Source organism: Borostomias antarcticus (genome assembly GCF_949987555.1).
Source record: "Borostomias antarcticus genome assembly, chromosome: 3".
In the NCBI taxonomy this organism is placed as follows: Eukaryota; Metazoa; Chordata; class Actinopteri; order Stomiiformes; family Stomiidae; genus Borostomias; species Borostomias antarcticus.
In genome coordinates this window covers 15,559,602-15,574,747 of record NC_140236.1, presented here as the reverse complement: position 1 = coordinate 15,574,747, position 15,146 = coordinate 15,559,602, and the positions used below count along the sequence as shown (strand labels likewise).

General features: G+C 51.3%; 1 protein-coding gene across 1 annotated transcript in view; it reads left to right on the top strand.

Annotated features, from left to right (window-relative positions):
* LOC311307264 (6-phosphofructo-2-kinase/fructose-2,6-bisphosphatase 2-like) overlaps positions 1 to 13,799 on the top strand; it is a gene marked incomplete at its 5' end in the record, with an annotated part of 58,738 nt that extends 44,939 nt beyond the window's left edge. Inside the window, one exon of the mRNA XM_084436061.1 lies at positions 13,681 to 13,799. Coding sequence (XP_084292187.1) covers positions 13,681 to 13,734 — 54 coding nt within the window. The 3' untranslated portion in view covers positions 13,735 to 13,799. The remainder of the gene's footprint in view (positions 1 to 13,680) is intronic.
* Between the last annotated feature and the right edge of the window lie 1,347 nt (positions 13,800 to 15,146).

Below are 15,146 nucleotides of genomic sequence, written 5' to 3'. Positions count from 1 at the left end.
TGCTTCTGATGTCACTGCTTGGCAATAGACTGTTGTCGTTTGAGCGTCAAACACTTCAACATTCCAGAGCTTTTGTCCTGTCTTTGCCTGGGCAGTTGCAGTGTGGATTACGATACAGCACCACCACATGGGCAATACTGCAATTGCAGTTACAAATGATGAAAACACATGGAGTCAAGACGTTGCAATTATGTTTTTGGGGGGTTGAAGCGCAAGGCTGCATGAAATTTGACTGAGGTGGCTGCCCCAAAATCAGGATTTTTTTTTTATTGTCATCTGATTTTCTAACTTTAAATAATCATCAAAATACAAATACACGTACAGGTACCTTAAATTTGAAACCCCGAAGGCTAATTTCCCTTGTGGTCCTGGTAGGTAGGGAATTTTATTACAGAATTAAGTGGCTGTTGGACATGGCACATATCACAGTGTGTGACAGGGTGCTAGAGAGAACCTCTCTAACACGCCCAGGACCAGAGCTTAACCTCCTGACAAGGGTGAAGCCTAAATAATTAAACCCACCTGCCTTAGTTTTACATTCACACTCCAAGCCAAAGTTGAATTTTAAGGTCCTAATGAGCAACTCACCTCGTTGGATGTCGTATTGGACAGTCAATGCTTAGACACGTCAACAACACATCTGTAGAAGGAAAGATGCACACATTAGTAGATGTTAGAAAAGAGTGTGTAAGCACTGCTAAAACTATGGTTACGACTTGTAACCCCAGTTCTATGAGTGGAGCGAAGCCCCACAGGCTTCGCTCCTAGTGGCTTGACCAATCGTAGCTAGCTACGCGCACTGAACAATTTTTACTATGCACGCACCTCGACCAATGGGAGTAAACCGGTGCCTTGCCAGAAAACCCGCGAACCCAGGGTATAAATAGCCTGTCATACCATCAGTTCGGCTCCTAAAGAAATCTTCAGCGAGCCAAAGGGGGTTCAGCAAAGTAATCTTGCCTGTGGGGCTTCGCTCCACTCATAGAACTGGGGTTACAAGTCGTAACCATCGTTCTATATCGTGGAGCTCCGCCCCACAGGCTTCGCTCCTAGTGGCATAGGCGGAGCGGAGCGAACCGCACAATGTACTCTTGCTGGACCCATTCCTGCAACATAGGTCAGCCTGGCCGAGGGCCACGCCCCAAGTACAAAGACACACACACAAGTGTTTGTACCCGAAGTCCCGCCCACTCGCCCCTTGACAAGAGGCGGTAAGGTGCATGCGGGGAGTCCTACCCGAGGCGAATACGCATGGAAACGGCCAGAACAGGACTCAACCCATAATAAGATAAGCCCCCCAAGGTGGAACACAGAAACCTACCGTGCGCCCAGAGCCGCCGTGCCCAGAACAGAGGCGGCGAAAGAGGAGGGGGGCATATCCAAGAGATAGTACAAGAGATAGTACCGGATAAAAGGCGAAGGCGAAGCCCAAGAGGCTGCCGCACAAATATCCGCAACCGCTACTCCTCCAAAGAGGGCCGCCGAAGCGGCCACCCCTCTTGTGGAGTGCGCCCTCACAGTCTCAGGCAGAGGGCGACCTGCCGCCTCATAGGCGTGTCATCTTGCACAACCAGTGGGAGAGACGCTGCTTAGAGAGGGGCGAGCCCACTTTCCCAGGTCCATAACAGACTAGTAACTGGGATGTGGTCCTGACCCCGGCCGTGCGCCGGACATACTGTGCCAAAGCACGTACTGGGCACAACCGATGAAAACGAGCCTCTTCCTGGTTTGCCTGTGGCGGAGGGAAGAAGGCCGATAACTCAACCGGGAGCGCGCTGAATGCACTCTGAACCACTTTCGGAACAAACGAAGGGTTCGGTCGCAGAACAGCCTTACTCGCGTCACCAGTGATGACGAGACATCCTGGCTGTATGGACAGCGCCCGTAATTCACTGACCCGCTTGCCTGAGACAAGAGCTAAGAGCAAAGCGGTCTTAATTGAGAGCCACTTGAGCGACACCTCCTCTATGGGTTCGAACGGCGGTTCACAAAGCGCGTTCAGCACCAGAGGAAGATCCCACTGCGGCGCCGTTGCCCTCCTCACAGGGTGTAGGCGCCGAACCCCCGTCAAAAAACTTCTGACCAAGGGGTGTGCGAAGACCGTAGTCCTCGCAAAGCCCTCGTGACAGGCGGAGATAGCAGAGGCATACACTCGGATAGTAGACGCCGCTAGCCCGTTTTCATGATCCAGAAGGTGCTGAAGGAACTCGAGAATAGCCTCCACAGAGCAGCACTCGGGGAGCAAATCTCTCTCTTCGCACCAGCGTGCAAAGGCCGCCCACTTGCTAGAATAAAGCTTAGCAGTGGAGCTAGCACGGGCGCTCTGGATAGTACTGATTACGGCTGGAGACAGCCCTCTGCGGGACAGTCTCCGCCGCTCAGCCGCCAGGCCACCAATGGCTTGCCCAGTACCGGGGGAACGCGAATCGCGCCCCTGGCCTGGGACAACGCGTTCGGCCACAGCGGAAGGGGCCATGGCTGTTCCGATGCCAACGCCGCCACTTCCGCGTACCATCTGGCTGTGGGGAGAGCCGGGGCTATCAGAATCACTGAGGCCCCCTCTGCCCGCACCCTGGCCAACAGCGGCAGAATGAGGGCTGTTGGAGGGAATGCGTATAAGAGAACCCCCGGCCACGGAGCATGAGCGAAAGCGTCCGTTCCTAGCGGGGGGTTGTCCTGAGGAGCTAGGGAGTACCAGAGGGGACACTTCGCGTTCTCTCTCGACGCGAACAGGTCCACCTCCGCCCTCCCGAAGCGGGCCCACAGAAGTTTCACAATCTGGGGGTGCAAGCTCCAATCGTCCCGTCTAGGGCCGCCTCGAGACATCAGGTCGGCCCCGACATTCAGACGCCCAGCTATGTGAAGGGCTTTCAAGGACTTGAGGTTGGTTGCCGCCCACACCCACAGGTCCACGGCCAGGAGGTGAAGTGACTGAGAGCGAACACCGCCCTGGCGATTGATATAGGACACCGTCGTCTGGTTGTCCGACCTCACTAGCACATGGCGGCTGTGCACCAGCTGTGCGAAGTGGCGCAGAACCAGCAACACTGTCTCTAACTCCAGGAGGTTGATGTGCCGCCGCTCTCCCGCGGCCCACACTCCCCCGACGGCCTGGGACTCGCAAGTCCCTCCCCAACCATCGAGGGAAGCGTCTGTGAACACCACAACGTAATTTGACACTCGGCCCAGTGGAACCCCGCGAGCGACGACGCGCCGGTCCATCCAATAAGCCAGACCCGTCGACAGTGACAGGGGTAACCGCACACGGCGACGTCTGTGACGCACAGGATGCAGACGAAGCTGGGCGAACCATCTCTGAAACGGTCTCATGTAAAGCAGGCCGAGGGAGACCACCACATGAGCTGCTGCCATGAGACCGAGCAGACGCATGACAGAATGCGCTGAGACCGTCGCTAATGGGCGAGCCCTCCGGAGAGAAATCTCCAGGGCTCCCCTCCTTGGCACGGAAAGAGACGCTGACATGGCTATCGTGTCCAGATTGAGACCTAAATAGGTCACCTGGCCTGAGGGCCATGGAGAGCTCTTTTCCCAATTGATGGCAAATCCAAGGCGAGTGAGATGGCTCACTAGACATGCGGTATGTACCATCGCCAGCCGTGCAGACGGCGCTAACACCAGCAGGTCGTCGAGGTAGGCTAGTACTCTGACGCCCTGTCTGCGCAGCGGTGCAAGAGCTGTGTCCAGACATTTCGTGAATGTCCGCGGTGCTAGAGCATAACCGAACGGGAGTCTGGTATACTCGTAAGCCACGCCCTGAAAAGCGAACCTCAGGAACCGTCTGTGCCGAGGCACCATAGGAACGTGAAAGTAAGCATCCTTCAGGTCTATGCTGGTGCAGAAGTCGCCAGGGAGAAACATCTCCAGTAACTGACGCACCGTCAGCATGCGGAATTTCAGTTTGGAGACTGACTTGTTGAAGAGGCTCAGGTCCAAAACTGGCCGCACACCGCCCGTCTTTTTGGGCACGAGGAAGTAGCGGGAATAATAACCCGTATTCCTCTGCTCCGGAGGGACCACTGTAATTGCCCCTTTGGCCAATAGCTCCGTGATCTCTCCCATGAGAGCCATGGCCTGGGCAGGGGACGAGACCGCAGTCTCCACCACGCCCCGGAAAGGAGGTGGGGGACAGCGGAACTGGATGGAGTATCCCTCCCTCAGAACTCGACTGAGCCAGCTGGATGGGGAGCATAACGCCATCCAGGTGGAGAAGTGGTCTGAGAGAGGCTGGGCTGAAAACCTTGGTATTTGGGAGAGGAATTGGGTATATTCCTCCTCGACCCTGACCGCCCCCGTAAAACTGAAATTTATCAGAATCACGGGCCATGGGGGGTCGCCCCCGAAAGGGCTCCGGAGAAACCACATGAGGCCCAGAAGTCCCCACCCGGTTATCAGCCTGCTGAAAACGCGCCGCATCAGACATCACGGCGGAAGAGCTCCGCGCGTTATGCCGAACGAGAGGCCGTTTCCCCCTCCCTCTCTCCCGCGAAACCCGCAGGTTGACTGGAGGGGGGGCCGGCGCGCGCAGCGAATGTGAGCTGGGCACCGAGGGGTTAAAAGCTAACGAGCAAGACCCACCAGGTGAAAACCCGGCTGTACCCCTGAGATCGGTAGCCGGTTGCGAGGAAATCAAGCCCTCTACACTGGGCGAAAACCTCTGCGAAACCGGTACTGACACGTCTCTCGAAAAGGCTGGCTGAATCGCGCTGGGGTTTTTAGCCTTACTAGGCGAACAGCCAACCCTGCGAGAGATACCGTTTGAGGCAGACTGCGAGCGCCCCTTGTATTTAGCAGATAAGCAAACAGAGGGGACAAAGCTCTTTGCATTGACCAGCGAGTGCCGTCGATGACAGGCCACACTGTCATTATTAGTGGGTGTGTTATTTGACGTGCACCCAGATGCAGACATGCTGGCCGAGCGGTGACGTGCTGAACTGTCATTAACAGGCATGTCACACCGCGAGGTCTCATTGACAGAAACACACGAGCCCGTAGGCTCTGTGTGACCCTTAGCACAAGCGGAGCTAGACGCATTCACAAAGCTAGCCGCCGACTTGTTCCCCTGAACGGGGAAGGGCATTCTCGCAGGGCCCGCTACCGAAAAGGAAGCGTTGAAACTCACACCGGGTAGCGTAGCTCGGGGCAGTGCAAATGTGAACCCCGAGCTAGCGAGTGCAGGCTCTCTCATGGGGCCCACCGATGGCGTGGTGTATGTCGCCGGCTTGTGGTCATACGACGAACTGCGCGACCATGAAACATGCGCAGTTTTCGTAACGCCCCCCGGAAAAAACTGAGGCAACATTCTCAGAGAATTGACTGAGTTACCATCAGCTGTCTCACCTGTTCCGAGCGCTCTCACGGGGCTCGGAACCGAGGCGTGGGGCGTGACTGGGCTGCTCGCATGGGGCCCAGAAACGCTGGCGGATAAAGTACCGTCTCTCTCTACGGTTCCGAGCGCTCGCGCGGGGCTCAGAACCGGAGTGAAAACAGTAGAATGACTAGCAGGGGATGCAGACTGTGAAAACCCATAAACCGAGCCGTGACAACTTGAATAAAGTGCAGCTGCGTGTTTATTGAACTCGGTCCTAGTTACATGGGCACTCTCCGATGCTAACTCGCTCGGAGGACCCGAACACAGAGCAGAACTGGGACACTCAACACTGTCTGACATCCCCGCAACCCGTCAGTAGCTACGCGGCAACTTGGGCACCGGAGGTCTGATGGGAGTAGTCGTGGGCTGCCTCTTGTGTGCCCGTGAGCCCCAAGCCGGGGCGACACGGGGCTGCATCGATGGAGGCTGGGAGGGCGGCCGCTGCAAAGCCGGAGCCTCACCGTGCCGTTCGGGACGAGAGACAGCCGTCTTACCTCGAGCCCTGCGTCTGGCGGCGCCTGAGGAGGCGGGACGGCCGTCGGGAGGGCGAGATGGTGGTGCCCGAGAGCCCCTCTGGGTGTGAAGATGGCGCGAGAGGACCGCCACATCCTGGTCACGAGCCTTGCACTGTTCCAGGAGGTTGGAAACGGCCAAGCCGAATAGACCCTCCGTAGAAATGGGGCTGTTGATGAGAGCAGCCTTGCTCTCCTCTTTGAGACCGGTGAGTGACAACCATAGATGGCGCTGTTGCACCACGCTGGAAGCCATAACACCCCCGAGGCAGGAAGCGTTGGTGGTGACCAGCCTGCTGATGGCTCCCGCCGCATCCGCGACTTCGGATTTGAGGGACTCAGTTGGAGCGTTGTTGTCGTATAGCACCAGGTTGGATATGTAGCAGGCCAGAAGAGCGATGGATGAACAGGCTGCCACTGCCTGGGCAGCTAGTTCGAAGCTCTTCTCCGCTAAGGCCATGGTGGTCTTATCCCTGGCCGCAGGCATGGAAGGTCTCTTGGAGGACCCCCAGGCAGAAGAACCAGGGACGAGGACCGCAGCAAGCTCCGCTTCCAGCGGCGGGGAGACGGCCTGGGAGCAGGCACTCCAGCCGTGGACTCGAGTAGCTGCAGCGTGAGCCCTGAGGGGAGCCCTGATGTTGATAGGGCTCTCCCATTCCGCCCTGACCCAGACCTCCAGGCCAGGCATGGCGGGTAGGAGCTGGCGTTTACGCCGACCGGGTTGGCCGTAGCGTACCAGACTCCAGAGCGGAAGCCCCTCTTCCGCCTCATCCTCCGGACTCTGGACACCGAGGAGGGATGCCGCCCTGCCGATGAGAAGCGGTAGGTCACGGCGAAACTCACGGTCGTCTCCCAGAGCAGCAGAGGGAGCGGTGGACGCCCCAGCGTCGGAAACCGCGGCAGAATCTTCGAGGCCAGACAGCTCTGAATCCGGCACCGAGCAAACTTCCTCCCCTTCCTCATCACTGACGGCGTCGGGTTGAAGGGGGACGGAAACGGCGTCTGCCGGCGGTGACAGCTGGCACGCCGGGAGTGTAGTATCCAAGGCAGGTGTGGGTTGGAAGGAGTCGAGCCGGTCCAGCGTATCTTCTGGCTGTTGCTTGAAGAAAAACGCCGCCCGCTCCATCCTAGCCGCCGCAGGAAGCAGACGGCATTCCCCACATGCAGGAGAGGGATCCAGTCCCTCGGTGGCATGACGCTGCCCCAGGCAGATGAAGCACAGGGAGTGCCGGTCTTCTGCCCGCCGTGGGTTGGGGCAGCGGCAGCGGAAAGAAGAAGAAGGTAGCGGCGGGGGCGCTGATGCTGCCAGCGCCGCCGAAGGCATCCTCTTAATCGGAGGAATCTTCTCTCTCATTGTTCTTTCGCGAGCTGAAGATTTTAAGGAGCCGAACTGATGGTATGACAGGCTATTTATACCCTGGGTTTGCGGGTTTTCTGGCAAGGCACCGGTTTACTCCCATTGGTCGAGGTGCGTGCATAGTAAAAATTGTTCAGTGCGCGTAGCTAGCTACGATTGGTCAAGCCACTAGGAGCGAAGCCTGTGGGGCGGAGCTCCACGATATAGAACTGTGCCAATGAGACATATTGAAATTATATTACTGAGTGAAACATTTCAATGACGCATATCACAGTGTGTGACCAGTAACGTACTGACTGTAGCTAACCGTAGCTAACGTTAGCAAACGCTAGCGTTTTCAATCTAGCTAACGTTAGCATGAGCTAGCTTTTCCTAGCTAACATTAGCATAAGCCAGCTAACGTTGGTGCTGAACTGGGAATCTGCGACCTCCCAGTTAAAATCGAACGCAGCATTAGGTGGGAGAGACGGAGAAAGACGTCACCCACGAGGTAACCGTGTTACAGTAGACAAACTACAGCTTGGAACAAAGATGGACATTAACTAGCTTTGTTTGCCAAACCTGTAGATAACGCACTACGCTGGATTTTGCGCATACAAAAGAGGGTCCTCAGATAACAGTTGGGGGATACGCAGCATAGGCCCTAGGCATCGGAACAGGAACGCAGCTTCCATGCGCCATTATGCTAGCTAGCTAACGTTAGCCAGAAGCATCTATGGCTAGTAGCCAGCTGTTACATGCTGGTACCTCTAAAAATAAATCATGCCCCGCGTTAAAGAAAATTCGAAGAGACTGAAAGAATCGTTCCTTACCAACAAACGTCCACAATCGCGAGAAGGCTGCAGACAATCTTCCTCGCTACCAAACGTAATTCGATCACCTAAAAACACTCGCCGTCTTGTTCACCTGTTTTCACCACCGGAAAAGACAGGCATGACAGGAAGGTGTGCTCGTACAGCTTCTCTGCTTTTGATTGGACAATGAGTGCATGATCAAGGTGCGATTGGCCAGTAGTATATATAATAAAATGATATTTATCATAAAATATTGTATTTGTTAAATATAATCATATAAATGATAATAGCACTGAAGCAATATGTACGACTTGCAGACTAGACATTTTAAGTACGACTGCTCAAAAATGGCGCTGCTGCTTTCTTAAAGGGACAGGCACACACTGAGTGGTGAAGGGTGACAGTTTGGGGATCTCTTTGCCTTCTTGCCATAAATTTAAAACATTACCCCAACACGATACATTTCTATAAGTCTGACAATGTTACCTGTCCATTTGAGGATATGGAGGCATAGCATACGTTTTTGGGTAAACTAATCCAAAACCTTTGTAGCCTAATTGGGCAGCAGACTAAGCATATTCAAATTACAAACTTTGATTTAATTAATATTCAGTACATTAATTAAACAGATTTAAACTGATACTCAGGACAGGGGGGGGCAGCTCAGGACCGAGGGGGGCATCCCAGGATGAGCTCAGGACAGGGGGGGGGGGGGGGGGGGGGCTGAGAATGAGGGGGGTGCAGCTCAGGACCAGGGTTGGGGGGTCAGCTCAGGACCAGGGGGTGGAAGGTCAGCTCAGGGCTGAGGGGGGGGGCATCTCACCTGCATTCAATAGGCAATTTGTGCTTGTTTCCTCATATTGCTGCAGACAATAACTCTGGCTAAAGCAGTTTTTATGATGTCTAAAACAATGTCAGAGAACCAGAGATAGAACCCAGCATGGGCAAGTCGAGGGTTGAAGCGATACTGACGAGTGACTCTGTGAAACCTGTGACAGTGGTGCCGTGATCCAGCTACCCTGAGATCAGCTCGACCAGCTGGGGGGGTTAGTTGGTTTGGTAACCAAGTTGGTTTGGTTAAACTCACAGCCCACCCACACCCTCAAAATGCTAGCTTTTTAGTGGTGTATGGCTAAAGCAGCGATTATGAGAGTTTGTCATGTGTGTTGGCCAGTCAGAGGACCCGAGATTGAACCCGTGGGCAAGTGAAGCAAAACCGACGAGTGACGCAATGAACCTAGCTGTCACACTTGCTTGCCATATATTCAAAGTGTGCCTTGTGAGGTGGAAGCTTGCTTGCTTGTGGTAGGAAACTCACGGATGGTAGGCACTAGCTTGAAGGCTTGGGTGAGGGCACTGAGGGTCCCAAACTGTCATAATCACCAGATGGGACAACATAACCAACATAATTCCAAAAATGTAAACCTGCAGTGTTTTTATTGATTGTGTATCATGTTTCATCAAGTTTGTGCAATATTTTTATAGACAATTTTATGACCTTATGATGAAGACAGCCAACAGGTTTGCGTGTGTAAAAACGTGTGCTAAACTAATACCACCTGCAAACAAGATCTACTAACAGTGTTCAATAAGTGAATGCTCTGTGCGTGTAATTCTACTGAATTGATGATCAGACGTTTAGATAATGAACCTCTAGACCATAGACATCCTAGAGGGGTTCTAGTCAGACGTTCAGATATTGAACCTGTTTTGCAGGTCCATAGACCTCCAAGAGGGTCCATAGCTAGACGTTCAGATATTGAACAAGTCTTGCACATCCAAGGACGTCCAAGAGGGTCCTTAGCTATACGTTCAAATATTGAACCCATCTTGCATGTTCACCTGATGTCCAACAGGGGTCGAGTCAGACGTTCAGATATTGAACTCGTCTTGCAGGTCCATAGACCTCCAAGAGGGTCCATAGCCAGACATTCAGATATTGAACAAGAGGAGTCCTATCAATAATAATCGGGGCCACAGCACTCAGAACCGGTGCAGGACCAATATACAAAAACTTTGATCAACAATAAAGAAGGGTCCGCACTCAAAACTATGTTTATGCTCTTTTAATTCATAATGGTGGACAGACCTGACAGATGCATTTCGGCTCTGCCTTCTTCAGTGTTTAGCCTGTGGAGTCCTAGCCAGACGTTCAGATATTGAACCAGTCTTGCACGTCTACAGATGTCTAAGAGAAGTCCTAGCCAGACGTTCAAATACTGAACCCGTTTTGCACGTCCATAGACGTGGAAGAGGGTCCATATCCAGACGTTCAGATATTGAACCCATCTTGAATGTATCCTTGACGTCCAAAATGGGTCCTAGTCAGACGCTCAAATACTGCACCCATTTTGCACGTCCATAGACGTGGAAGAGGGTCCATAGCCAGACATTCAGATATTGAACCAGTCTTGCACGTCCACAGACGTCTAAGAGAAGTCCTAGCCAGACGTTCAATTATTTAACCAGTCTTGCACGTCCACAGACGTCTAAGAGGAGTCCTAGCCAGACGATCAAATACTGAACCCGTTTTGCACGTCCATAGACCTTCAAGAGGGTTCATAGCCAGACGTTCAGATATTGAACCTGTTCTGCACATCCACAGACGTCCAAGACGGGTCCTAGCCAGACGTTCAGATATTGAACTCATCTTGAATGTATACCTGACGTCCAAAAGGGGTCCTAGTCAGACGTTCAAATACTGCACCCATTTTGCACATCCATAGACGTGGAAGAGAGTCCATAACCAGACGTGCAGATATTGAACCAGTCTTGTACGTCTACAGACGTCTAAGAGGAGTCCTAGCCAAATGTTAAAATACTGAACCCGTTTTGCACGTCCATAGATGTGGAAGGGGGTCCATAGCCAGACGTTCAGATATTGAACTAGTCTTGCACGTCCACTGATGTCTAAAAGGAGTCCTAGCCAGACGTTCAAATACTGAACCCGTTTTGCACGTCCATAGACGTGGAAGAGAGTCCATAGCCAGACGTTCAATTATTGAACCAGTCTTGCATGTCCACAGACATCCAACAGGGGTCCGAGTCAGACGTTTAGATATTGAACCCGTTCTGCACGTCCACAGACGTCCAAGACGGGTCCTAGCCAGACGTTCAGATAATGAGCCCATCTCGCATGTCTACTTGACGTCCAACAGGGGTCCTAGTCAGACGTTCAAATACTGCACCCGTTTTGCACGTCCATAGACCTTCAAGAGGGTCCATAGCCAGACGTTCAGATATTGAACCCGTTCTGCACGTCCACAGACGTCTCAGAAGAGTCCAAGCCAGACGTTCAAATTCTGAACCCATTTTGCACGCCCATAGACGTGGTAAAGGGTCCAAAGCCAGATGTACAGATATTGAACCTATTCTGCACGTCCATAGACGTCTAAGAGGGGTCCTAGCCAGACGTTCAGATATTGAACCCGTTCTGCACGTCCACAGACGTCTCAGAAGAGTCCAAGCCAGACGTTCAAATTCTGAACCCATTTTGCACGCCCATAGACGTGGTAAAGGGTCCAAAGCCAGACGTACAGATATTGAACCTATTCTGCACGTCCATAGACGTCTAAGAGGGGTCCTAGCCAGACGTTCAGATATTGAACCCGTTTTGCACGTCCCCAGACGTCTTAGAGGGGTCCAAGCCAAACGTTTGAATATTGAACCCTTTTTGCACGTCCAGCGGACGTACAAATGGGGTTCTGGACCGACGGACGTTAATAAGACATGAACTGAACGTCTCTCTGACGTCGCGTGTTTGCTGGGTAGTGCTTTTATTTATTTTAGGACACCGCGATGCCTTCATGAATGTGAAACGTAATTGGAAATGATACAAATATCCTCGTATTTATGATTATGATTATTATTCAAGCCTAGGATATCTGTAGACTTGATGTGAACGCAATCACCTCGGATTTCTCATAAATTCAGCCCTTGCGAACGGGCGCACTCCAATCTGGCCTACCTACGACTGCATTTCCGCGTTCTTAAATCCTGTTAGATCCTTAGATAAAAACAAATCCGAGATAAGAAACCATTCAGGAATGCCAGAATTGTCCCGGGAACTTCGTACTGTAAGTGGAGTTAAGAAGAAATTTCTTCTTAACTTCTTCTTAACTGCGTTCAGGAATGAGGTCCATTGATTCCAAGTAGAACCGAAACCTGTCCGACAGTTCAGTTCCAGCTGTTGGTTCTTTTGAATGACATAAAACAAATAGAGTGTGTCGTAAGAATTAATCTCACTGTCAGCCAATGGCAAGGGGTCGCGATCGAGCGTGGGAGATAATCTGCCTGCCGACTTCACGCACATTTACGTATTAAGAAGCAAGATGCCTCGGCGCCGGTCTAAAGTGTGGCTTCACTTCAGGAAACACAATGACCATTCCAACAGATCCAACAAATGCAGTGAAGTCAGAACCTGCAGCTTCACGTTAGTTAGGATAGGACGGTTTTCTGTGGGTGGGGGCGTGTTATAAGGGCAGCAGGGGACGGGGGCGTGTTATAAGGGCTCACTGGAGGACGGCCCAGCAGGGGACGGGGGCGCTGCTGCCCCTCAACGTTTCTGCTTTGTTTGTTTTTTCCCGGCAGTCAAAAAACTATAACTTTCCATCTTCATGTTGACTCCATGGGGTTCTGTTTCGTGGTGGTCCCAGACTTTGCACTGGTTTTGTGTGCTTATTTGTTAATTGTGTGTGAGCAATAAGGCTGTATTGCTCAAAATAAATTTGAATTTGATTTGACTGGGGGCAACTAGCTTCATAGCAACATGATCCCTTGTCCTTCTGTTAGGCGTTGGTGCATAACGGACTACATTAATGAGAGGAGTATATACAAGTTAATGGAAGATTTAAATGCACTCATTCACCATAGGAATGGAAAAAAATAAGTTTAGGAACCAGTATGGAATTCAAGTACTGAAATTGGTACCGGAATCGAAAGATTCTCAACGATGCCCAGCCTTACTCACGCTGTCTCCCCCTCCCCATTTCCTGTCTCTCTCTCTCCTTCTCTCTTTCTATCTGTTTTGTCTGTCTCCCCTGTCTCCTTCTCTATCTCTCCCCCTTCCTTCCCTTCCATGTCTCCTCCCCGTGTCCTCTTGTTCCATCCATTTTCCCCTCTTGTCTCCTCCTCTTGTCTCCTCCATCTCTTCCTCTTGTCTCCTCCTCTTGTCTTCTCTGTCTCCTCGTCTCCTCCTCTTGTCTCCTCCTTGTCTTCTCCGTCTCCTCCTCTTGTCTTCTCCGTCTCCTCTTCTTGTCTCCTCCTCTTGTCTTCTCCGTCTCCTCGTCTCCTCCTCTTGTCTCCTCCTCGTCTTCTCTGTCTCCTCCTCTTGTCTCTTCGTCTCCTCCTGTTGTTCCGTCCATCTTCCCCTCGTCTCCTCCTCTTGCCTCCTCCTCGTCTCTTTGTCTCCTCCTCTTGTTCCGTCCATCTTCCCCTCGTCTCCTCCTCTTGTCTCTTCGTCTCCTCCTGTTGTTCCGTCCATCTTCCCCTCGTCTCCTCCTCTTGCCTCCTCCTCGTCTCTTCGTCTCCTCCTCTTGTTCCGTCCATCTTCCCCTCGTCTCCTCCTCTTGTCTCCTCCCTGTCTCCTCCTCTTGTCTCCTCCCTGTCTCCTCCTCTTGTCCCCTCCAGGTGTCTCTGAACTGTTTCAGCCCAGGAGAAGCAGACGACTGTGTGCGTAGTTGAAGAGGAAGCAGACGTCTCCACTTGTCCTCATTCTCAGCCCTCGTCTCTTTCTAGTCCCTCGTTCGTCCATTACAAGGCCTTTACAAGGCCAATATAAGGTCATATCCGTACCATACTCACCAATAGAAAGATGTTGAATAAGCGCCAGTAACCACAGCTACAGATGTCTAAATATGGCCATGCAGTGGCCAGTGTTTTTCTGTGGTCATCTTTTCTATGGTCATGTGTGTGGGTGTGTATTACACCAACATGCCTTTTCACAGCAGTCAATGTTGAATTAGCTGTACACAAAGTTGCAGGCACAAGTGATATATTTTAAACCCTTTCAGTGATTTTTGTGATTTTTATTATGTCCACTGTACTGTTGTTGCACCATGCACAATTATGATTCTGGTCTTCTATATACAGTACCTTGAACAACAAGCTATTCACAGCCTTAAGATATATAATGATGCATTGCCTTACATCTATTGTAAATCACCTGCCAAAAAGAACTTAATGGGACATTTCTAGGAGCATTCCCATTCCACACTGTTTCTCCTCAGACAGATGGATGGAAATGCTGGAAGCTGATTTTGAACTCCAATTCATAGATCATATTGTTAAACATGCTGGATATGGCTTCATTCTTCATGTTATGTGTATGGAGCATTCCTGTCAATGTCATTGTGCCACCTAGGCTGACAACCTAGTGTATGATTGAATGATACCACAAGGAGTAGTATAATAGATAATGATGGATATTTGCACTGTACTTGTTGATCACTGGGTAGGGGGGCTGGGATGCAATTATTTGAAGTTTTAAATGTTTCAATCATATTTATAATTAAATTGTGTTTTATTTTCTATGTTTGGCACTATACTTTTCCTGTCTGTGTCTGCAGATGTAATTTATTCTTGATTACTTCTGAGAAAGAAAACAACTTAACGCCCTTGAATAAGGAAGTAAGGAAATGTAGTTATTTACCAAACACTATGTCCAGCAATGTGTATGAAACTGTTACTGCCGTGGTGTTAAAATCAGTGCTGGTTAAAAAGTGCCCTTGTGTGCCCAGGTTTAGTGATACTGTATAATGGCTTTAATCAGATCAGAAATGATGTTTTGAATGGATATGTTATTTTCCAACCTGAGCTACTGTAAGTGCATGAGCTAAGTATGCCTACCTGTCTGTAGTGTTGGTTTATTTTGAGAGTACTGTATGATAGAATAAAACAAGGTGTGGATCAGGTGACAATGTATGGCTTAGTCACATACAGTCAGTAGGATAGGTTGGTGTATCCAGTCAGTAGGATAGGTTGGTGTATCCTATGTTTCTAACTGCTGTGTTGTGTTGCTGACACAGTGCGAGACCCTGAATGAGTGCAGTGAATCAACCAGCTCTTGAGTGTGTGACAAACAGATATATTAGGGA